Source organism: Mobula birostris, chromosome 4, assembly GCF_030028105.1.
Source record: "Mobula birostris isolate sMobBir1 chromosome 4, sMobBir1.hap1, whole genome shotgun sequence".
In the NCBI taxonomy this organism is placed as follows: domain Eukaryota; kingdom Metazoa; phylum Chordata; class Chondrichthyes; order Myliobatiformes; family Myliobatidae; genus Mobula; species Mobula birostris.
Window position 1 is genome coordinate 65520353 of NC_092373.1, and position 25772 is coordinate 65546124.

The 25772-nt window shown below is 40.3% G+C and overlaps 1 protein-coding gene across 2 annotated transcripts in view; it reads left to right on the forward strand.

Annotated features, from left to right (window-relative positions):
• farsb (phenylalanyl-tRNA synthetase subunit beta) overlaps nucleotides 1-25772 on the forward strand; it is a 65692-nt gene that overhangs the window by 6517 nt on the left and 33403 nt on the right. Inside the window, exons 2-12 of one of the 2 annotated variants that reach the window (XM_072254611.1) lie at nucleotides 1887-1942; nucleotides 2771-2925; nucleotides 3082-3154; nucleotides 9193-9308; nucleotides 9746-9896; nucleotides 12097-12205; nucleotides 14233-14303; nucleotides 14404-14465; nucleotides 14719-14770; nucleotides 15786-15847; nucleotides 15935-16142. In XM_072254611.1, the coding sequence (XP_072110712.1) occupies nucleotides 1887-1942; nucleotides 2771-2925; nucleotides 3082-3154; nucleotides 9193-9308; nucleotides 9746-9896; nucleotides 12097-12205; nucleotides 14233-14303; nucleotides 14404-14465; nucleotides 14719-14770; nucleotides 15786-15847; nucleotides 15935-16142 (1115 nt within the window). The remainder of the gene's footprint in view (nucleotides 1-1886; nucleotides 1943-2770; nucleotides 2926-3081; nucleotides 3155-9192; nucleotides 9309-9745; nucleotides 9897-12096; nucleotides 12206-14232; nucleotides 14304-14403; nucleotides 14466-14718; nucleotides 14771-15785; nucleotides 15848-15934; nucleotides 16143-25772) is intronic. The other variant, XM_072254612.1, reaches the window with a different exon arrangement.

The window sequence follows — 25772 nt, forward strand, 5'->3', positions numbered from 1 at the left end:
GTCATTAATGATGGTTGCCACATTTTTTGAGACACTGCCGCATAAAGATGTTGTGGATAGTGGGGAGCCCATGATGGATGGGCTAAGTCTACAACCCTCTGCAATGTCTTTTGGTCCTATGCATTGGATTGATTTGTAGATCTGTGGAAATTTGCAAGAGTCTTTGGTAACATGCCAAATCATCTCAAACTCCTGCGGAAGTAGAGCCACTGGCATTTCTCCTTCATGATTGCATCAATACGTTGGGCCCCAAGGTAGATCCCTCGAGATGTTGATACTAAGAAACTTGAAGCTGCTCATGCTTTCCATTGCTGACACCTTAATGTGTACTGGTGTGTGTTCATTGAGTCATAGAACACTACAGCTCAGAAATAGGTCCTTTAGCCCATCTAGTGCTTCCCAAACTATTATTCTGCCTAGTCCCATCAACTTGCACCTGGAATATAGCGCTCCATACGCCTCCCATCCATGTACTTATCCAAATTTCTCTAAAATGTTGAAATTGAACCCATATCCACTGGCAGCTCAATCCTCACTCTCAACTGCCTCTGAGTGAAGAAGGTTCCCCTCATGCTTCCCTTAAACATTCCACCTTTCACCCTTAACCCATGACTTCTAATCTCACCCAACCACAGTGGAAAAGGCCTGCTTGCATTTGCCCTATCTATATTCCTCATAATTTTGTAAACCAACCACTGCCCCTCATAATTTTGTGTTGTCCCAACTTCCCCTTCCTGAGATCCACAATCAAATCCTTGGGCTTTTTGACATTAAGTGCAAGGTTGTTGAAGTGACACCACTTAACCAGCTGATCTATCTCACTGCTATTCCTCTCCTCTTTGCCATACGAATCATTCTCCAGTCAACTTCTAAACTTGTATAGAAGGACATTTGCCAACCTCTGTAATAAATACTAAAAGGCCTGACATTTTGAACCTTGTCTTTCTGATATTAGGCTGTATTGGGCACTAAAGTTTGCCTTTCTTTTGTGTGTGAGGGAGGGGTCAGTGTAATCTTGCAACCTGGGTAATATCTTGTTACTCTTGCTGGAGAGCATTCTCATGTTCTTACCACTAAGATCTCAGCATTTGCCTTGTTGCAAATCTCTTTACAATTAGAAAGCCTGACAGTGTCTACTTTCTGGATTGAAGTCAAAAAGTTAGCAGATTAGGAGAAATGTACAGTAAAAACCCTCGGAAGAGCAGAAAAAATATCTTAGGAGAGGAGAAAAAAACGGAGATAATTAAAGGATTTTCCTAAGGAAGGAAGTACTAGAGAAATCTCAGTTGATGAGGCAAGAAAAAAAAACATGTAGCTTTTTTGTTATATTAACTGACAGGATGTTTAACTGAACATGGCTTTCATTATATTTCTCTTTTGTTTGAGCTGTTATTAGATTCTTTTTATTATGAATTGACGTAAATTAATCACAGAATTAGAGGATAGTAGAAAGTTAACAAAAACTTAGTTCCTTAATCTTCTTCAGGTTAGATTTTTGAAGAATACAGAATTTTCTGTCCTTCAAATTGATTGAAACTAATTCCTTTAAGTGTTAGTCTAAGACAGTGCTATGAAATGACATGAATCCAATTTGTGATGAACCTAGCATTCCATCAGTATTAGGACTTGCATTCACTGAATAGAAATCTTTGAAGTGTATATTCCATCCTCCGATGATGTGGTCAGTTGAATATTGACTTTCAAACAGTGATTTGATGCTTACCTAAGTTTTTAATGCAAGGAGGATTAAAATAGGATACTTAAAGTAGACTTAATGCATCTCTGCAAATGGCTTCTCTTAACTCTGTGACATTCTAGGACTATTTCAGACATTTAGTTCAGTTTTTGGTTTCTGCAATGTCCAACTTGATTATTTTGTTTTACAGCTGATGAAGAATTTGATGAATTATGTTTTGAATTTGGCCTGGAATTGGATGAAGTGGTACAGTATCAAATTATTGTTTCTAAATGCCATATAAATAGCTTGTAAATATGACATCTAGATGTCAAGATCTGTCTTGCAAGGAAACAGACGTTCTAGTTGAAAGAAAAGTATGGGAGGATTTGTCCTCCCAGGTGTTCTCTGCTGACTGCATGGTGTATTTACCCTGCTTAGCTTTATCTCATGCTCATGATCATTCTTTGTAAATAATATAGGGTGCTATATTTGAACTTGTCCTAATGTATGTTGTAGCAGTTACTTAAAAACAAGCCAAAATCACTGAGAGACTGAGGGAAGAATTCGAGTTTCCAAATAACTGAATTCCAAGTCAAGAAAAGTACCTTCAGTCCTTTATTACAAAACCAGCAAAGATGAGTGATCAAAATTAGCAACTGCACAATTAGCAGAATAAGTGAAATAATGAAGCAGGTAAAGTTAGTGATCGACAAAAAATTTGTCCCTGGCTTACCCTCTCTCAACTAACTAAACTTAACTAAACAGCACAAAGTGTGGATACATGACTGTACTCATTTGCTTCCACCAGCCTGCAAACCACGTGGTGAATTAGAGTTCATTTCACTTTATTTAGTAGCGATGGAGAACAACTATTAGCATCAGTCTGGGATCAAGTCTTAGTCAGTGGTCCTTATCATTCTACTTCATTCTGTTTAGCTCCTTAGCTTGATGGCGTGGTCACATTATGGGATACAGTACTTCTAATCCAAATAGAATAATGCCCAATGGTTATAAAATTGATATGTGTAAATATAAATATTTAATATATGGTATATATGTATGTAATATATATATATATTTCACTATCATCAGACATCTGAAAAGGATATTATAACCAGAGAACAAGGAGATGGCAAAGCCGATGGTGCATCAGAGGTGGTACTATATAAAATTGACGTGCCTGCGAATCGCTATGACCTCTTATGCTTGGAAGGATTAACCCGTGGATTGCAGGTCTTCAAGAGCAAGTAATATTTCTGAAAAAATTATATTATTCCTTTACTTTGTTCAGAATTTGTTTCTTAGATACTGTTCGGTTTGTTATGAAATCATTAATGTTCCAAATATCCATTGCTTCAGCAGTGTAGTGATGGTTATAGTCTAATTTTCATGTTCCAAAACAGAATTGAAGGTCCTAGATACACGAGAGTGGGACCACTAAATGGAGACATGCAGAAGTTAGTGATCACCAAAGAGGTATGAAATAATTTGCCTTGTAAATGGATGAAAAAAATAGTGAACTGAAGTGTAAGATGCAGAATTGTGAACAGCACCTGTTACTATTTTGTCAATTCTGTGAAGCATCTGAGTATTTATTTGTAATTACATTTGCTGAAGATGAAGGGTGTCAGTCATGCATTATTTCTTTGTTTAATTGTGTTTGTATTCAATAAAATGGTTAAATGTATGGCTGTTATTGTTGGTACTCCATCCAACAATATTTCTAAGCAATAGTTTGGTGCACTAGTTCTGTTGGCTACAGAATTCCAAAGGTTGATGACCTCTAAGTAAACACAAACTCTTTCATCCTACTGTAGTAAGATGATTCCAGGCGAATAGTATCCACTTATTCGACTCTTTGAATCTTGTATTTCAATGATATTAGCTTATTCTTGTAAGCCCTTGAAACCATGTGCCATGCTAATGAATTATAGGACAAACCTATCACTCATTTCAAAGAACTTTTCTACATGGCCCGAAAGCTAGGAAAATATGGAGAACAAAACTGTACATTATTCCAATGTGGTCTCTAAAGTTCTACATAATTGCAGCAAGACTTTATCTGATGTCCTTGTAGTAAAGGTCAGCAACTACTTGTCTTCATAGTGGTTTGCTTTACTGTGGTATTAAATTGTGTTGTGTATAAAAAGACATTGGATTACTGAAGGTTTTTCTCCCTCAGATGAATGAGTGATTTCTTTTAGGGTACAATTGTTATTCTACACTAATTTTGCATGCAAAAGTGTGATTCTGCTTTTTCCAATAGTTCATTAGTGCATGTGTATGCATATCCACGAGCTGATATCACCTCCAGTTGTAGTCTCACCTAACCTCAGTTGCTGAGTGGAAAAAGCCTGCTTGCATTTACTCTATCTATGCCAGTCCTTATTTTATGTACCTCTAACACAGCTCCCCTTATTCTCGCATGTTCCAATGAAGTCCTAACCTATTCAACCTTTCCCTGTAACACATATGCTCATGTCCTGCAACTTCATTTTAAATTCTCTGTAGTCTTTCAATTTTATTAATACCTTTCCAGTAGGTAGATAATCAGTACTGTGCATGATACTCCACACCAATATTGTATGCAATTTTAACATCATAACTCAACTCCTGTACTAAGTATTTTGATTTATGAAGGCCAATGTGTCAAGAGTTCTCTCTACGATCCTATCTACCTGTGACATCAAGGAATTTTGGATCTGTATTCCCAGATCCTTCTGTTCTACCACACTCCCCACATTATCGTCTAGATCATTGATATAGGTGCAAACGACAAGGGACCCAGTAGCGATTCTTCCCTATGTCGTGAAATACATAAAAATTTGTATAAGTTGGAATAAGAATATATAAAACAAAAATAAATAGTGCAAAAAGAGAACAAAATGATAAGGCAGTATTGTTGGGTCATGGAGCGTTTGGAAATATGATGCTGGAGGAGTAGAAGCTGTTCCTAAAGCATTGAATGTGCATCTTCAGGCTCCTGTACCACTTCCTTGATAGAAGCATTGAGAAGGGGGGAATGCCCTGGATGGTGAGGCTCCATCGTGGTGGATACCGCCTTCCTGAGGCAATGCCTTTTTAAAAATATTTTAAAAATTTTTTATTTTTATTTGGATAAGGAATTCACAAGTATCATGAACTTTTTTCACATGTATAACCTTTTCCATTTTTTTTATATATATATAAATCTATAATTATTTATACATTCCTAAGTACACATTGAGATGATATAAAAAGAAATTAGGCACTTAAATAGATAATTAGGTGCAGTTGAAATTCTACTCTATTAGGCTAAGTAATGATATCAGTTGTTAAGAAAAATAGTAATAATAGTGGATTAATAATAACTTCCATATATCTCTTCTGGTCCAAAATATTGTATGTAAGCCTATGTAACTACCATTGTAGGTGTTTATATCCTAACTTGTTCATGTTTGCTCCTACCCCCAAATATAATTATCCAATCCCTATGTACTTATTTACTTAATTTTATCATTTTTTTCCCTTTCCCAAATCTTTTCCTTGACTTGTGTTAATTCTCCATTTTCCAAAAAAAAACAGTAAACGTTCAGACCAGGGGTGCTTACGTTAGCAATATTACTGTGTTGATGAGAAGAGCAGTATAAATCATTAGGAGAGTCATCTAAAGTCTGCTCGCTTTGGGGTTATATATTCAATCCATTTATTCCAAATTTGATAAAATTTTTCTTTTTGAATTCTCAGACAGTAAGTCATCTTTTCCATTTTAAATATTTCCAAGATAATTTTGTGCCAATCTTCTAATGTAGGTGGTATTGGATTTAGCCACTTTCTAGTGTTTGATTTCTTACTTGCCGCTAACAGGGCCTGCAGCAACTTTATATCTTTCTTCTGTTCAAGAAACAATACATGCCCCAAATAGAGCGTCTCAAAGTTAAGAGGTATCTGGGTCTTAAATACCTTAACTAATGTTCTATGAATACCTTTCCAATATAAACTTAATTTAGGCCAATCCCAGAAAATATGGAAATGATTTGCCTCCTTGGAGCCACACCTTCTCCAACACATCACATTTGTGTCTTTATATTTTTCCTGGTATGGGGTCTTGAAGTATCTTATAATATTTTTCCAACAATGTTCTGTCCAAGTCAAAGAGTTAGTCGAATACCACTGAAAGCTGCATATTTTCCCCCAAGCCTCCTCTGAAAGTACCAACCTCGCTTCTTGCTCCCACTTCTCTTTAATATACAATGTGTTTACATTTTTAGCATGGGAGAGTGCATTATATAATCGAGAAACTGATTTACTTGGTATTGAACTGTAAGGCGAATTCAGAATCTTGAAAAATTATAATTCTACTGTTGATAAGTCTGTATATCTACAACTCTGGTTAACATAGTGTCGTACTTGAAGGTGATGTAGGCCATGTTTGTCCTGCAGGAGTTGGAAATTTTGTAATACTCTTTTATGTATGAATGAGAGGTAGGTTGTAAGACCTTTCTTTATCCATAGTTCAAATCTTTTATCTCCTCTGTTGGGAAGGAATTTAGTATCATATGCACACCATCTGAAAAGTTTTAACATGTTATTGATTCCACATGAATTAACCACCTTCTGCCATACTTTTAATGTAAGATTTATCCAGCTGTTTTTAAACTTTTCCAATTGGGCCATCAATCCTTTGTCTACTATTGAGGCTTGTAGAGGAAAACTGTCAACCAATCCAAATTCTATTTCCTTCCATCTAGCCTTATATTCCCTATTACATCAATATAACAGAGGGGTTATCTGTGAAGCATAAAAATTAACTTCTCAAGTGAGAAAGCACCATACCTCCTCCTTCCTTCCCTAACTGTAAGGTGTTATATCGAATTCTAGGTTTCTTTCCTTGCCAGATAAAGCGGGAAATCCATTTGTCCCATTCCCTGAATTGATTATCATCCACCTCCACAGGTAAAGTCCGGAAAAGATAGAGTAACCGAGGGAGAATATTCATTTTTATAGTATTTATCCTTGAACTTAAACTTAAAAAGGGGCTAAGATTCCATCTATGTATATCTGCTTTTACCTCTGAAATTAATGGCCCATAATTTACCTGTGACAGCGTTGAAAGATCCTTCGGCAGGGTTATTCCTAAATATTTTAATGATTTAGCTTCCCACTTAAGATCATATGTATCCTGCAGTTTTTTGGATGGTGTATAATTTAGGGACATAACCTGCGTTTTCTTTGCATTTATTTTATAACCTGATATTTTCCCAAAGTCATCCAACAGTGTAAACAATCCTATAAGTGATTTTTCTGGTTCACTCAGATAGACTAAAACATCATCTGCGAATAACGCCACTTTCTGTTCAATCCCTGCCACCTTGATACCTTTTACAATTTCGCTCTGTCTTATTAGTTGGGCAAGTGGTTCAATGTATAGCGCAAAAAGGAGAGGAGAAATTGGGCATCCCTGTCTAGTCCCTCTCTCTAAAATAAAGGAGTCAGAGAGGTCCCCATTTATCTTAATTCGAGCTGTAGGGCTGTCATATAAAGTCTGGATTACTTTAATAAACTTTTCTTGAAAGCTGAATCTTCCTAACACTCTGTATAGGAATGCCCAACTAACTGATTCAAAAGCTTTCTCAGCGTCTAGTCCCACTACCATTGTCTCTGTCCCGTTCTTAGTAACCTGTTCTAGTACGTGTAGAGTTCTCCTTATGTTGTCCTGTGTTTTTCTTTGTTGAATAAATCCAGTCTGGTCTAAATGGATTAGGCCAGGTAAAAGCTTTTCCAATCTGCGTGCTAATATAGATATAAATAATTTGTAATCTAAATTAAGAACGCTAACTGGCCGATAATTACCACATTCTAGTTTATCTTTACCCTCTTTAGGAATAACTGAAGTAATCGCTTCTCTCCAGGAAGGTGGAGTTTCTCCTCTCTGACCTCCTCTCCTCTCAAGACCTTTAGCATTTCTGCTATCACTTCCTCTGCGTTTTGCAGCCTCTCCTCAATTCCTACAATCCTCGCTTCAGCTTCATCTATCCTCGAATTAGTTTTTACTATTTCTCCTTTAATATCTTCCAGCTGTTTGTTGTTACCTTGTCGGAACTCGCGAATCTCTGAGAATCAAAGACAGATTCACCGATTGCTCTTCATTATCTCCGTCCTGGCTTGCCGTGGGGGAGCTAGGCCCGTCGCCTTGCTGCGTCTCTTTGTGTTTATCAGCCTTCTCAGCGGACTTTTTAATCTTGTTCTTAGACATCATCCTTGCCCCTTTTATTAATATAGTTATACAATATTAAGTATTTGCCTAATTTCGATTTTGGGGCAGTTTACCTTCTTTTTTGTCGAGAGACTTTTTCCTTTCGCCGCCATTCCCCTGATGACCCGGAAGTCAGCCCTTGAGGCATTGCCTTTTAAAGGTGTCCTCGGTGCTTGGGACGCTGGTGCCCATGATGGAACTAGCTGAGTCTCCAGCCCTCTGAAGTTCTTCCAATCCTGTGCAGTGGCACCTCCATACTAGACAGTGATGCACCCTGTCAGAATGCTCTCCATGGTACGTCTGTAGAAATTTGCCAAAGCCTTTGGTGATGTACCAACATTTTCTCCAACTCCTAAAGAAATATAGCAGCAGGCATGCCTTGCATCAATATGCTGGGCCCAGGATAGATCTTCAGAGATCTCCAGAAACTTGAAGTTTCCAGTGCTGACTCCTCATTGAAGACTGGTGTGTGTTCTTTCATGACTGCTCCTTCCTGAAGTTCACAATCAATTTCTTGTTCCTAATGATGATGACTGCAAGATTGTTGTGACACCACTCAACCAACCATTCTGTCTCACTGCTGTATGTCTCCTTGTTGCTATCTGGGATTCTGCCAACAACGGGTGTGTCTTAGCCAAATTTACAGATGGTGTTTGAGCTGTGCCTAGGCTGTAGAGAGAGTAGAGCAGTAGTCTAGGCTTGCATTGATAGTCAGCGAGGAGGAGGTGTTATTTCAGATCTGCACTGACTGTGGTCTGCCGGTGAGGAAGCCAAGAATCCAGTTGCAGAAGGAGGTATAGGGGCCCAGGTTTTTGCTTATCTGTCATCTGTCATTCTTTGATTTTTCCCCTTTCCATTATTAGCTGCCTCGTGGTACCTCATAGATCCTTCTTCTAACTATGATGTCACCAAGCTTCCTGCTGGCTGCAGGGCTAAGAGTATTGAAAAACTTACAAAGACAGCAAACAGGAAACAGAATGTGTGATCTTTCGCTATATTTTAACTCCAGGGTTTATCAAATGGTTCATTTCCCTTGATTATAGTGTGTAAGGATGCAGAGGAAAGCAGTGTGAATCACTGACAGCACTACTGGGTTCCTATGTTCAAGTGCACACACACAGAGAAACTCTGAAGATGCTGACAGTTTTAGTAACATTTAGCAATCTTTGATATTATGGTTGCAAGGTCTGGGCCTTTCACAGCTGTGTAGCAGTGTTATTTTGTATCCTTAATATTACTTTGCGTAAGTGTCATTATTGTGAAGATTTTCCTTTTGTAGACGTCACAGGTTCGACCACATGCTGTAGCAGCCGTTCTTCGCAATATAACTTTTACCAAGGATCGCTATGATAGTTTCATTGAGCTGCAAGAAAAACTACATCAGAACATCTGCAGGTGAGACCTCTCATTCTCTGATTTTCTGACCATCCAAGACTAAAATAAAATCTAAATTTTATAGGTGTGGTTTTGAAACATGCCTGAAGTATGACTGATCTCAGAGTTTCTATATAAAAACAGAAGTGCTGGAAAGATTCAGCGGTTTAATGATGGAGAAGCAGTTAATATTTGAAGTCGGTGGCCTTTCATCAGAACTGACGTTTGCTTGAAAGATTAACAGGTTGACAATGTTTCTTTCTCCACTGATGCTGCTTGATATGCTGAGTAGTCTTAGTGTTTTCTGCTCATATCATATGTGCAATTAACTGCTTGCAGTCCTTTCAATTTTTGGATGTTTCATTTTATGTTGTGTCTTGCGGTGTTTTTATTGCAATACTGAATGATTAGGGCAGAAATAAATTTTGAGACTAACGTGCATGTACATATTTCTCTAGGAGGCGAGCTCTTGTTGCTATTGGAACGCACGATCTGGATACAATATCAGGACCTTTCACTTACACAGCACAACCACCATCTGAAATTAAGTTCAAACCGTTAAACCAGTCAAGGGAATACACTGCACCTGAACTTATGGATCTTTATAGGGTAAGAAAAACTTGCAATTGTGATATTTTATATATATTAAATGTCCATTTCTGACTCCTCCCCCCCTTCTCGACAACTGACATGTTTTATAAACCTACCGATTCCCACGATTATCGTGACTATACCTCTTCCCATCTATCTCCTGTAAAAATTCTATTCCCTTTCTCAGTTCTTTCTCTGCCACATCTGTTTCCAGTTTGCAGCTTTCCTTTCCAGGACATCAGAGGTGTCAGTGTTCTTTACTTCCTCCACTATTGAAGCTCCCCTCACCTGCATCTCCATTTCTGCACATCCAGGCTCGCCTATCGTCCCGCCTCCTTAACAGTGGTACAGTTCCTCTTGTCCTTACCTACCACCCCGTGAATCTCTGCATCCTCCATAACTTCCGCCATCTCCAAAGAGATCCGACCACTTAACGTACCTTTAGCTCTCCCTACCCACTTTCCACAAGGATCACTCCCCCCACGATTCCCTGTCCATTCATCCCTTCCCACGTCTCCCTCCTGGCATTGATCCCTGCAGGAGGCCGAAGTGCTACATCTGCCCATTCACCTCCTCCCTCACCTGCATTCAGAGCCCCAAGCAATCCTTTCATGTGAGGTAACACTTCACCTGCGAGTCTTCTGTGGTCGTCTGTTGGGTCCGGTGCTCCTGATATGGTGTCCTCTACATTGGTGAGACCCCTAATAAATTTGGGACTGCTTCATCAAGCCCCTCCGTTCCATTGCCACAAGAAGGACTTCGTGGTGGCTAAATATTTTAATTCCGATTCTATTCCCATTCCGATTTGTCTGTCCAGGGCCTCCTCTTGTACCAGGATAAGGCCACCCTTAGGGTGCAGGAGCAACACCTTATATTCTATCTGGGTAGCCCCCAACCTGATGATATAAGTATCGATTTATTTTTCTGGTTAAAAGAAATAGCTCCCTACCCCTATCCTTTTCTTCTATTCCCCAGTTTGGCTTTTTACCTCTTCTCACCTACTTATCACTCCCCACTGGGTTCCTCCAACCCCATTTCTCCTATGGTCAACTCTCCTCTCCTATCAGATCCCTTCTCCAGCCCTTTACCTTTCCAACCCACCTGGCTTCACCGATCATCTTCCATCTAGCCTCCTTCCCCCACCTCCCCACCTTTTTGCTCTGGTTTCTTCCCCATTCCTTTTCAGACTAGAAGAAGGGTCTTGGCCCACAACGTTGACATTTCCTTAGATGCTGCCTGACCTGCTGAGTTCCTTCAATATTTCTGTGTATTGCTTTAGTTTAATATAGCTGATGGGCTCACTAGATTCTTTGAGGAAGCAGTGAAGAGCCAGCCACAGTAATGTGGTTATGGAATCACACTAAGGTCATACTAGGCAAAACATGGCACATTTCCTTCACTGAAGGATATTTTAAATCCGATAACTATTTTCATAGACAACATTAAACACAATCCATCTCATGGTAACTCGAATTTACCTGACACCACAGTGAAGGGCTATGGAGGAATGTGTTTTTTAATAGAGTCATTGTGTCATAGAGAAGTACAGCACAGAACCAGGCTCTTCGGTCCATCTAGTCTGTGCCAAAACTATTTAAACTGCCTACTCCCATCGACCTGCTCTGGAATAATAGCCTTCCATATCCCTACCATACATATACTTATCCAAACTTCTCTTCAGTTTTGAAATCCAGCTCACACGCACCAGTTGCGCTGGCAGCTCATTCCACACTCTCACGATCCTCTGAATGAAGAAGTTTCCCCTCATGTTCCCCTTAAACTTTTCACTTTTCACTTTTAACCCATGGTTGTAGTCCCACCTAACCTCAGTGGAAAGTGCCTACTTGTATTAACCCTATCTATACCCCTCATAGTTTTGTATACCTATATCAAATCTTCTCTCAATCGTCTGTGTTCTAAAGAATACAGTCCTAACCTATTCAATCTTTCCTTATAGCTCAGGTCCTCCAGACCTGGCAACATCCTTGTAAGTTTTCTCTGTACTCCATATGATGAATAGTGCCTGTAATATATGTACAAAGTAATATATATATATATATACATACAGTGAGATATTGAGGACTTAATGCACTCTATTGTCAATTGTGCTTAATGTTGTGATAAATAAGAGAAAGAAGCAGACATATAATCCCATCTATCTGACGATAATTTGTTCTGGTACTAGTTTTGAAAATGATTACTTTGGTTTGATTTCTAGACAGATAGTCACCTTCGCCATTATTTACACATTATTGAAGACAAACCAGTTTACCCTATTATCTACGACAGCAATGGCATAGTTCTTTCTATGCCTCCTATCATAAATGGTGAGTACAGTAATATGGAAAGTGTGTTCTCATTTATGCTTTTGCTGGGGCAGCTTTTCTGTTTCAGCTCATGCCTGCTGATGATGCCTTTTTAAATGTTTTCCATATTTTCCTTACAAAATGTTACTGTATTTTTAAAAAATTTAATTGTTTTGCTGATTCCACCATTCAGGGTTGATTTTCACAACTGTTTGTGTGAGAAGACTGCTCTCACTTGTAACTGGTCTCTTTGTAGGATTGTCTCTCCTCCTTTCGGAATCGCACCAGCGAAATGGTTTCTGTTTCCACCCATTCAGTCTCTGTCATTTTAAACAATTTCATATTTCACTCTTCAGCCCATTCAGAACTCATGGGCTTTTACAGAATTTCATCATGGCATTGGTTTGCTTTTCCAACAAGAATTAAACAGTTCTTTTGCTATTAAAAGGAATTGTGGAATTGCCCACCATTGTGCTTGTGCGTTGTATTTGCTAAACACAAAATTGGAATAACTGCAATATGAAATAGCATTCCTAGATTTCTTCCATCATAGACTATGAATTACACAGTCGTATTATGATATATCATTTTGTATCATATTCATGTTAGTTTATTCATACATAGTTACATTGGTCTTGCACCTTCTCCCTTCTTTCTCAGTCGTGAAGGAAGGTCTTGGCCTGAAACACTGACTGCTGATTCATTTCTATAAATGCTGCCCGATCTGCTGAGTTCCTCCAGCATTTTGTGTGTGTTGCTTTGAACTTCCAGCATCTGCAGACTGTCCTGTGTTTTACTTTTGTCTCATATTTAGTGATTTTTAATGATAAATTTGAAGAATGTGTTGTATTTTTTTGAGGAGATGTCAGCTGTTCTGCAAAGTTAGCCACTGAGTTTAATTGCCATGTTATTTTTCTGTATTTTAAACATTGTGCACACTTTCCAATCATTTATTCTGTTCCTTTTGAACATCTGTTAAGTCCTGTTCCATTATTTTCTGTTTGGGTATTTGATGTCTGAATAACAATTTACATTTTTAAAATGCCCTTTTAAATTTTCTCTGTGTTCTTTTGCTAACGGTCTTAATTATTTGCCCTTCTAGCTACTCAATTACCGACTGAATGGAATAGGTTTTTCTGTTTATCTTATTAAAACCTTTAAATTAATTTGAACACTCATTGGGTTTCCTCTAAATCTTATTATTGTATTTAAAGCCAAGCATTTCCAGTACAATCCAGTGAATTTTTTTTTTTCACAAACGAGAGAAAATCTGCAGATGCTGGAAATCTAAGCAACGCTGTCAAAATGCTGGAGGAACTCAGCCAGCCAGGCAGCATCTATGGGAAGGAGTACAGCTGATGTTTTGAGCTGAGACCCTTCAGCAGGACTGGAAAAAAAATGAGTCAGAATGAGAAAGTGGATGGAGGGAAGGAAGAACTACAAGGTGATGGGTGAAACTGGGGGTGGGGTGGGGTGAAGTAAAGAGCTGGGAAATCGATTGGCGAAAGATTCGGATCTGGAGAAGGGGGAAATCTGATGGGGGAAGGACAAAAGACCATGGACAGAAGAAAAGGAGAAGGAGCATCAGAGGTGGGTGATAGGCAGGTAGGGAGATAAGGTGAGAGAGAGAAATGGGAATTGGGAATGCTGAAAGGTGGGGGAGGGGGTGTGCATTTCCAGAAATTTTAGAAATCGATGTTCATTCCATCAGGTTGGAGGCTACCCAGATGGAATATATGGTGTTGCTCCCCTAACCTGAATGTGGCCTCATCATTACAGTAGAGGAGGCCATGGACTGACATGTTGGTATGAGACATACTTTTTTTTCTTGACATCCTTCCTTAAACAGAATATTCAAATCTGGGAATGAGTATAGTATTCCATCCACTAACAGACAATTGATAAAGGAAACAGTGAGGCGACAGTACCTAAAGCAAACATAAACACAACGTAAATGTTTTTTCTCCAAAATTATTGCTATGTTTTATCATAGGTTGTCCAAAATATAGTTACCGTGAACATGTTTTTCAATATCTTTGATTTGCCAGGAGACCACAGCAAAATAACACTCAACACACGGAATGTTTTTATTGAATGCACAGCAACTGATCGCACTAAAGTAAGTAGATCAGTATAAGCTAGGGTTTTATACCATCTTAGATCAACATTTTCAGTGCTTGTAAATCTTGAATTAATTGCTTTATTATTTCTTATAACAGGCAAAAATTGTGCTTGATACAATTGTCACAATGTTTAGTGAATACTGTGAAAAACCATTTACGTAAGTACAGTATTCTGTTTCTTAACAAATGGGTATACTTGTTTGATAAGCAGTTAAATTTGAAGAAGAGAAGTAATGTTCACACATTAAGAAATTGTATTGAAGGCCATTAAAATATGTGTGGAGTTCCAACAAAATAAATGATTTGTTTTGTACTCTTCTTGGAGTGGCATACTTATGATATGATATACTTATTAAGTGCAGTTACTTAGTGGAATTTGATTTTTATATAAAATCTGAATTTATCTTATAGAGTTGAGGCAACTCAAGTGATTTATCCTAATGAAGAAATGTACGTTTATCCAGTGAGTATAATCAGATATATTTTATCGTTATGTAAATAGGAAATGTCAAATAAGGCATAAGCTTAAGGCAAAAAGGGAAAGCTTAAAGAAGGTGTGTGAGCAATTTTTTTAAACACAATGGCAGGAGCTGAAATGTGCTGCTAAGAAAAATGCTGTAGGCTGAGACAATGGCAGCATTTAAGAGGCATTTAGATAGGTACATGAACAGGCAAGGAATAGAAGGACACGGACCATGTGCAAGCAGATGAAGTTATTTAGATTGGCATAATGATCAGCACAGACATGTTGGACTTAAGGGCCTGTTGCTGTGCTGTGCTGTTCTATGTTCTTTGTGCCTTTGATGGCTGAACATTATCAAGTCAAGAAGTAACCACCTGGAGAATATTTACAGTTTTACAAATATAAAGTAAGTTATGAGTATCTTGTTACAGTTTTCTGCTGAATTTGTATCAAATTTAATCTCCATGTAATTTTAAAGCTTTAAAAATAACCATTAAAAAACATTTGAAAAACAGTTGTACACAATGTTGAGCGAGTAGTATGCCTCTATTTATGTGAATTATCCTCAGTGCAATTTTAATGAATATGTGGTCTAGGACGTTTTCTTTTAAATATGAGAATCATGCAAGTCATTGAAATAGGACGTTACAATTTTATATCCAGGACAGCTAATGAACAGGTTTATTTGCTAATATTTGGATATGAAAAATATTGTTTATTTTAGTTATGTTCCTGCATGAGATGTTAGACATAAAATTGCTCAGTATATATTTTTTTGTTGCAACATTGTCTTGAACAATGTTGATATACCTCTTCTAAATTGATAGGATTGGTTTGGACTCACACTGGAGTTTCTTAACACAATCATTACTGGTAAATGCCAGTCAAAACCTGTAGAACTATTTCCAAAAGTAAATGATTTCAGGAGAAGTGACTCAAAAAAATTGAAGGGTATTTGTTTTTAAAGTTGGTTTAAAATAATTGTTATGTACCACAGCATATGTTTCTTTTGCAGGAGATGCAGTACAGAAAAGAAATTCTGAGCACAGAATTTATTAATAAAAGAGTTGGAATCAAGTAAGTTATTAAAATTAATACATAGATTTAATTGGCTTGATTATATTTGGGAGAATAATAACTTTGTATTTTTATTTTATCTTTTAGTGAAACGCCAGATTCTCTTGCTAAATTGCTGACTTGCATGCATTTAACATCCAAGGTGATGGGGAATGGTGCACAATTAGAAATTGAAATCCCCCCTACTAGAGCAGACATCATCCATCCATGTGACGTTGTAGAAGATGTAGCAATAGCCTATGGTTACAACAATATCAAGATGACAGTTCCCAAAGCCTATACTGTGGCTAATCAGGTGGGAATACAGTATCATATTTCTGAGGTTTGCATTATACTCTTAGCAGATCAGTAATAATTGTTGAAATGATGCCCGTGTTGCTATATAAAAGATGGCAACCAATTGATAGATGGTAAGGTCTCTGCAATAGCAATGAATAACAGAGCATTTAATCTTTTATAATTGTTGTTTGAGAAGTGCATGTTGGCTATTTTACCTAAAGTTTCTGTTTGTCAAATACTTCCTGGAGATCATTTATATCATCTGAGTAGGCTGGTGAGTCATGATTTTATTTTTAAAATGAAGAGGGCACTTCTGATAATGTTGCTTGTCTAAATTAAGTACTCTGATAATTGGAGTAGGGTGTCTTTAATGCAATAATCTTCCATTAGATGAGCAAGGCTACTTAAGACTCAGGCCAAAGATACTTATGCGGTTTATTCGAATGGTATAGATAAGAGAAGGATTAATGTAATTGTCTGATCACCAGTGTACAATAAAAATTAGGTAACCTGTTGTTTGATGTTTAGAAATGCTGATGGGTTGAGCATTCCTGATTAGCACGATCCCTTCAACACAGTGCTGCCTCTGTTTCCATGTTCCCACTAACACAGCAGACCCCTCTTCCTATGCTCTCTCTGACACATGGGGTCTTACTTCCTGTGATCTCACTAACACAACAGTGCCCTGTTTACTGTTCTCCATCTAACACACAGGTGCCCCAGTCTCCACACACTCTTTCAACTCACTGGGGCGCTGGTTCCCTTGCTTCCTTTTGCATACTGTACTCCCGTTAAACTCAACAGGGCCCTGATGTGCACACTCCCGTTAAACTCAACAGGGCCCTGATGTACACACTCCCTTTAAACTCAACAGGGCCTTGATGTGCACACTCCCTATAAACTCAACAGGGCGCTGATGTACACACTCCCTTTAAACTCAGCAGGGCCCTGATGTACACACTCCCTTAAAACTCAACAGAGCCCTGATGTACACACGTGCTTTAAACTCAACAGGGCCCTGATGTGCACACTCCCTTTAAACTCAGCAGGGCCCTGAAGTACACACTCCCTTTAAACTCAGCAGGGCCCTGGTGTGCACGCTCATTTTAAACTCAACGATGCCCTGGTTCCTTGCTTTCATACGTATCATATTTTTTTTAAAAAATGAATTTAGTGTTTTGGAGTACAGGTTTCCCCCGCCATCCGAAGGTAGAGCGTTCCTTTGAAACGGTTCGTAAGCTGAAATGTCATAAAGCGAAGAAGCAATTACCATTTACTTATAAGGGGAAATTTTGTGAGCGTTCATAGACCCAAAGTTCATAACCTACCAAATCATGCCAAATAACACACAAAACCTAAAATAACAGTAACATATAGTAAAAGCAGGAATGATATGATAAATACACAGCCTATGTAAAGTAAAAATACTTTTCCACAGTCATTACTGAACTGTTCTCCGTAGCGAAAATCTCACGCAAGCGCTGTTGGCAAGAACACTCTCTCCAGTAACCTTTAAGCTATGAAGCTGCCAAATCATTCCAAATAACACGTAAAAATACACAGCCTATATAAAGTAGAAATAATGTATGTACAGTGTAGTATCACTTACGGGAATCGGGAAGATAGCTTGCCGAGCACACGGATGTTGGTGTGTCGCAGGTTGGGTGGTGCAGTGGCCCCCACCCTCCAGGCCGCCGACTGATACATTGCCGCGAAGAACGCAGGGGTCCAGCGGTAGACGGGAGGCACACAGCACATCTTTAAGAAAAAAGCCGAAATAAACATGCTAATTAATTAGGTGCCGCCCGACAATTTCCAACTGTGTTGTCTCTGATCTGGGCTGACAATTACGTGTCGGCGGCACCTAATTAATTAGCATGTTTATTTTGGCTTTTTTCTTAAAGATGTGCTGTGTACGTCCTGGCTACCGTTGCATTCTCCCTGAATCGGTATCTGTCCGTGGCCTGGGGGGTGGGGTGGTGGGACACTGGGGTGTCATCTCGTTGCCTGTTTCCATTAGAGCAGGCAGCTCATCTTCTTCTATCTCTGCCCGCCTCGATGTGGAAGGTCGAGATTCGTCGTCTGCTCTTTCAGGCTTTTCCGATACCATAGAACTCATCTTGCAAACGGCTGCTCACAGGCACGTGTTAAAGCAAAGCAGTTCCCAAGACGGGGGAGAGCGGCTGCTCGGGACGCGCTCTGCCTTTTATCGCATGCTGAATTTTTTTTCATAACAGTGAAAACACCTTCTGAAAGCAAAAACAGGGTACTAATGTAGGTCTTTCATAATAGTGAGGTTTCGTAAAGCGAACGTTCAAAAAGCAGGGGACACCTGTATTAGTTGGAAAAACATTTTAAGTGAATAATCTGCCAGTCCACCAAATCCCATGTATGTCAGAGTAACGGAATTTTACTGTATTTTCAAGCATCACCCATCATTCATCACTTCTTCATTTCCTCTCAATGACTATATTTACTTTGTTTGGACACTGTGAGGAATTCTTAGTAAAGAATGCTTCAAAATGCCTTCTGGTGAAGTAAGTTTCAGATTTCCAATGCCCTAGTATGATAAATAATTAAACTATATAGTACCATTTTGTTGGACCTGATAACAGGATGGCCATTTTGTAGGACTGTTTTATAGATTCAATAGTCTGTGGAAGTTGAGGAGCAGTTGTGTGAAGAAATTATATGCTGTTGTGAGAATAATAGGGTAGTGATAGTGGGAGTTTTCAATTTTACTGGTTTTGAATGCGCCACCCAGAGTGCAAAGAGCCTGGATGGGGTGTAATCTGTGCAGTATGTTCAAGACTGTTTCCTCACATAGTATATAGAGGAGCCTACTCTGGGAGGAGCAATACTGGAACTCCTTTTAGGGAACCATGTGGGCTGTGTAACTGAAGTGCTAGCTGGGGAGCACTTTGGGACCACGGGCTACAATTCTATTTGGTTTAAAATGGTTTGGGAAAAAGAGAGAGTGGGTCCACAGCAACCTGAACTGGAACAGGGCCAATTCTGAGGGCATTAGGCAGGATCTAGCTGGAGTTGACTCAGTGAAGGTAAAGGAGCAGTTGGCAAGTGGGAGGCTTTTAAGAGAGCCGTATCAAGAGACTGTGGGCAGAATGTTCCTGTTGGGGTGTAGAGTAGACGTACCAAGTTCAGGGAATATTGACTGATATCAAGACATTGGTAAGGAAAAAGGAGGAGGCTACAATGAATCCCTTGATTTAAGTTTATGACCAGGCTTGAGAAGGAAATCAGGAGGGCAGGAAGAGGTTATGAGATGGATTTGACAGGCAAGGTTAAAGATAGTACCAAGCTGTTCTTCTGTTATATTAACAGTAAAAGGTAGCTAGGGAGAGACCAGGTCCTTTTGAAGACCATCAGGGCCACCTATTTGTGGAGCCACAGGAGAGGGCTGAGATTTTTAATGTCTATTTCTCCTTGCTTACTAAGGAGAATATCATGGATGACAAATAAGCGAGGGCAATAAATAGTGAGATTTTGGATCATATCCGTACCACAAGGAAGGAGTTATTTGCAGCCTTGAAGAGCACTAAGGTGAGCACATCCTCAGGGCTTGACCAAGAGCACCCATGGACCATATGGGAAGCCAGGGAAGAAATTGCAGAGACCCTTTTAGAAATTTTTACGTAGTCATTAGCAACTATTGAAGTTTCAGAAGACTGGAGAGTGGCTGATGTTGCTCCATTGTTCAAGAGGCGAGAACAGGCCACGGAACTACAAGCTGGTGAGCCTGACTTCAGTTGTAAGGAAGTTACTCTAGGGAATTCTGAGGGACCAGATCTACCATTACTATCATTCAAGGTCTGATCTGGAATAATCAGCATAGTTATAGGTGTGAAAGGTGATGCCTGACAAATCCTTTTGGAGTTTTTCTAAGAAGTAACTCGGGATAGATGAAAGTAGGGTAATATATGTTGTCTTATGTACCTTAGTAAGGCCTTTGACAAAGTCCCACATGATAGGCTGATCTGGAAGGTTAGACTTTATACTTTATTGTTGCCAAACAATTGATACGAGAACGTACAATCATCACAGCGATATTTGATTCTGCACTTTCTGCTCCCTGGATTACAAATATTAAATATTAAAAATAGTAAAAATTAGTAAATATTAAAAATTAAATTATAAATCATAAATAGAAAATAGAAAAATGGAAAGTAAGGTAGTGCAAAAAAACCAAGAGGCAGGTCTGGATATTTGGAGGGTACGGCCCAGATACGGGTCAGGATCTGTTCAGCAGTCTTATCACAGTTGAAAAGAAGCTGTTCCCAAATCTGGCTGTACGAGTCTTCAAGCTCCTGAGCCTTCTTCCAGAGGGAAGAGGGACGAAAAGTGTGTTGGCTGGGTGGGTCATGTCCTTGATTATCCTGGCAGCACTGCTCCGACAGCTTGCGGTGTAAAGTGAGTCCAAGGACAGAAGATTGGTTTGTGTGATGTGCTACGCCGTGTTCACAATCTTCTGCAGCTTCTTCCGGTCTTGGACAGGACAACTTCCATACCAGGTTGTGATGCACCCTAGAAGAATGGTTTCTGCGGTGCATCTATAAAAATTAGTGAGAGTTTTAGGGGACAGGCCAAATTTCTTTAGTTTTCCCAGGAAGTAAAGGCGCTGGTTGGCCTTCTTGGCAGTGAACTCTGCTTGGTTGGACCAAGCCAGGTCATTTGTGATATTGACCTCGAGGAACTTAAAGCTTTTGACCTGTTCCACTTGCGCACCACCGATGTAAATTGAGTTGTACGGTCCGCTACTCCTTCTGAAGTCAACAACCAATTCCTTCGTCTTGCTGACGTTGAGGGATAGGTTATTGTCTTCGCACCATGCCACCAGGTTCTTAGTTTCCTCTCTGTACGCAAACTCATCATTACCCGAGATACAGCCTACAATTGTTGTGTCATTCACAAACTTATATATTGAGTTTGATGGAAACTTGGCTACACAATCATGGGTGTACAGTGAGTACAGCAGGGGCACAGCCTTGTGGGGCCCCGGTGCTCAGAGTGATTGTAGAGGAGAGCTTGTCCCCTATCTTTACAGCCTGGGTCCTGTCTGTGAGGAAGTTGAAGATCCAGCTGCAGATCTGGGTGCTAAGGCCCAGGTTCCAGAGCTTAGGAATCAGTTTATTTGGAATGATGGTATTAAAGGCAGAGCTGTAGTCAATGAAAAGGAGCATTACATATGCGTTTTTATTCTACAGGTGTTCTAAGGAGGAATGTATGGCCAGAGAGATGGCATCTGCCGTTGACCTGTTGCTCTGGTAGGCGAATTGCAAAGCGTCGAGGTTGACCGGTAGGCTGTGGTTGATGTGTGCCATAAACAATCTCTCGAAGCACTTCATAGCAATTGACGTCAGAGCCACAGGTTGATAGTCATTCAGGCATGCCACCTTGCTCTTCTTCGGCACCGGGATTATCGTTACCTTCTTAAAACACGAGGGGATCTTAGACTGAAACAAGGAGCTGTTGAAGATGTCAGCAAACACTCTAGCTAGCTTGCTTGCACAGGCTCGGAGAACCAGTCCTGGGAAGCCATCTGGGTCCATCGCCTTCCTCAGATTTATCTTCGGGAAGGCCCTTCTAACGTCCTCCTCGATGACGATGAATCTTGATGCCACCAGGTCCGGTTCATCTGGAGGGAGCGGGACGCTCCTCTTCTATTCGAATCTTGCGTAGAATATGTTTAGTTCGTCAGGAAGAGAAGCGCCACAGTTATTGATATTCCCAGCCTTTTCTTTGCACCCAGTGATCTCATTTAGACCCTGCCATAGTCTACTGGCATCCGTCTGGTTAGCCTGGGCTTCCAACTTGGCTCGATATTGCCTCTTGGCGCCCTTAATGGCTTTCCGGAGTTCACGCCTGGTTTCCGTGTAGCGACTGGTATCCCCGGACCTAAAAGCCACAGCTCTAGCCTTTAAAAGGGACTTGACCTCATAATTCATCCAAGGTTTTCGGTTAGGGAATACCCGGATCGTCTTGCGAGACACACAGTCCTCCATGCATTTCCAAATAAAGTCCGTGACAGCTGAGGCGTACTCATCGAGGTTAGCTGCCGCGTCCTTGAATACTAACCAGTAAAGACTCATGGGATTCAGGGAGCTAGTGATGTAGATTCAGAATTGGCTAAATGATAGCAAGGAGAGGGTGATGGCTGCAGGCTGATTTTCCTACTGGAGGCCTGCAACAATGGGGTTAGTGTTGGGATCTTTGTTATTCATTACTTATGTAAATAATTTGGAGATGAATGAATGTAAGTAAGACCATAAGACATAGAAGCAGACTTAGGCCATTTGGCCCATCGAATGTGCTCAGTCATTTATCCTGGCTGATTTACTATCCCTCTCAACCCCATTCTTTTGCCTTCTCCCCATAGCCTTTTACATTTTTACTAATCAAGAATCTAACAAGCTCTGCTTTAAATACACCCAATAACTTGGCCTTCACGACCATCATGTGCAATGAATTCCACAGATGCACCACCCTCTGGCTAAAGAAATTCATCCTCATCTCTGTTCCAAAGAGAAGTACTTCTAATCTGAGGCTATGCCCTCTGGTCCTAAACATCACCTCCCTCCCCCTCATAGAAAACATTCCATGTCCACTCTATCTACGGCTTTCAATATTTGATGTTTCAATTGGATCCTCCATGGTCCTTCTAAGCTCCAACAAGTATAGACCCAGAGCCATTGAACTCTCCAAATACATTAAACCTTTCATTCCCGTGATCATTCTTGTGAACCTCCTCTGGACCCTCTCCAATGCTGACACATCCTTTCTTAGATAAAGTGCCCAAAACTACTCAGAATATTCCAAGAGAGGCCTTACCAGTCCCTAATAAAGCCTCAACATTACACCTTTGCTTTTTACCTTCTAGTCCCCTCAAAGTGAATGCTAGTATTGCATTTCCTCCTCACCATCAACTCAGCCTACCAGATAACCTTTAGGGAATCTTGCACAAGCACTTCCAAGTCCCTTTGCAGGTCTAATTTCTTAATTTTCTCCCCATTTAGAAAATAGTTTATGCCTTTATTCCTTCTACCGAAGTGTATGACTATACACTTCGCTACACTATTTCTTCTGCAGACTCGTTGCTTCCTCAACACTACCTTCTCAACTCAGTAACTCTGTATGGTCTATAAGCTTGGCCACAAAGCCATCAATTTCATCATCCAAATTATTGACATACTGTAGAACATGGAAAGAAGGAGTCCCAACACAGGCTGCTGTGGAACACCGCTAATCACTGACAGCAACCAGAAAAGGCCCTCTTTATTCTCACTCCTGCCAGGCAGCTAATGTTCTATCCATTCTAGTATCTTGTTTGTGAAACCTCGGGCTCTTATCTTGTTTAGCAGCCTTATGTGCGGCACCTCATGAAAAGCCTTTTAAAAATCCAACACTCCCTTATTTATCCTGCCTGTCATTTCTTCAGAGCAGTCCAACAGATTTGTCAGGCAAGATTTCCTCTTAAGGAAACTAGGCTGACTTTGGCCTATTTTATCATGTGCCTCCAAGTATCCTGAAACCTTATCCTTAATAATGAGCTCCAACCACCTGCCAACCACTTAAATTAGGCTAACTGGCATATAATTTCCTGCCTTTTGCCTCTCTCTCTTCTTAAAGAGTGGAGTTTGTTTGTTATGTGCCATGTCGTATGATGTGGGCGGTCATGGTCGTTCCATCACTGTGATTGTTCTTGATAAATTTTCTACAGAAGTGTTTTGCTGTTACCTTCTGGGCAGTGTCTTTACAAGACAGGTGATGCCAGCCATTATCAATACTCTTCAGAGATGGCCTGCTTGTTGTTCGTGGTCGGATAACCTGCTCCGATGGCTTCACATGTCGCCGATTGGGGGCGATGGGTGGGCTAAACAGGAGCTACACCTTGCCCAAGGGTGATCTTCAGGCTAGCAGAACGAAGGAGTGCATTACACCTCCTTTGGTAGAGACATATCTCCACCCTGCCACCCAAAAGTGAGGACTGATATTTTGCGGTTTTCCAGTCCTGTGGAACCCTTCCAGAATCTACGGATTCGTGAAAGATCAGGACTAATGCCTCCACAATTTCTTCAGCCACCTCATTCAGAACCATGGGCAGTAGTTGATCTGACTTGTCTATCTTCAGATAAATGGTGGCATGACTATTAAGTTTGTTGATGCTAAACTAGAGGTCTTTATTCCCTGGAACGTAGGAGAATGATGGGAAACCTCGCAAAAGTTTATAAAATCATGAGGGTTCTGGAAGAATGGACGGTCCTAGGTTTCCCCGGGGATTGGGAAGGTAGAGGACATGTCTGCACGATAACGGTAAAGAGATTAGCTTTATTTGTCATATGTACATCAAAGCATAGTGAAATGCATCATTTGCATCAGCAACCAACACGTTCTGAGGATGTGCTGGAAGTTGCCATACTTCAGGCGTCGATATAGCGTGCCCCCAACTTACTAACGGTAACCTGTATGTCTTTGAAATGTGCAAGGAAATCACAGACTCCAGAGGAAACTTGGACAGGCTGGGTGAGTGGGCGGATGCATGGCAGATGCAGTTTAATGTGGATAAATGTAAGGTTATCCACTTTGGTGGTAAGAACAGGAAGGCAGATTATTATCTAAATGGAGTCAAGTTAGGAAAAGGGGAAGTACAGCGAGATCTAGGTGTTCTTGTACGTCAGTCACTGAAAGCAAGTATGCAAGTACAGCAGGCAGTGAAGAAAGCTAATGGCATGTTGGCCTTCATAACAAGGGGAATTGAGTATAGGAGCAAAGAGGCCCTTCTGCAGCTGTACAGGGCCCTGGTGAGACCACACCTGGAGTATTGTGTGCAGTTTTGGTCTCCAGATTTGAGGAAGGATATTTTTGCTATTGAGGGAGTGCAGCGTAGGTTCACAAGGTTAATTCCCGGGATGGTGGGACTGTCATATGTTGAAAGATTGGAGTGACTGGGCTTGTATACACTGGAATTTAGAAGGATGAGAGGGGATCTGATTGAAACATATAAGATTATTAAGGGATTGGACACGCTGGAGGCAGGAAACGTATTCCCGCTGATGGGTGAGTCCAGAACCAGAGGCCACAGTTTAAGAATAAGGGTTAAGCCATTTAGCATGGAGTTGAGGAAAAACTTTTTCACCCAGAGAGTAGTGGATATGTGGAATGCTCTGCCCCAGAAGGCAGTGGAGGCCAAGTGTCTGGATGCTTTCAAGAAAGAGATGGATAGAGCTCTTAAAGATAGCGGAATCAAAGGTTATGGGGATAAGGCCGGAACTGGATACTGATTGTGGATGATCAGCCATGTTCACAGTGAATGGCGGTGCTGGCTCGAAGGGCTGAATGGCCTACTCCTGCACCTATTGTCTATTGGAACACATGCAGCCACAGGGAGAATATACAATCTCCTTACAGACAGCAGTGGGAGTTGAATCCCAGTCTGATCGCTGGTGGTGTAAAGCGTTACACTAACCACTACGCTGCCATGCTGCCCTTGTGAATTGACAAGATGGAATCTGCACTGTTGCATGATGGTCACTAGAATGGGTCAGTTAGTTCTCATTTCCTTATGACCTAGGAATTCATTTGGGTCATCAAGTCCACATTTCTCTTCGGACAATTCCAGCAATTCCATTTC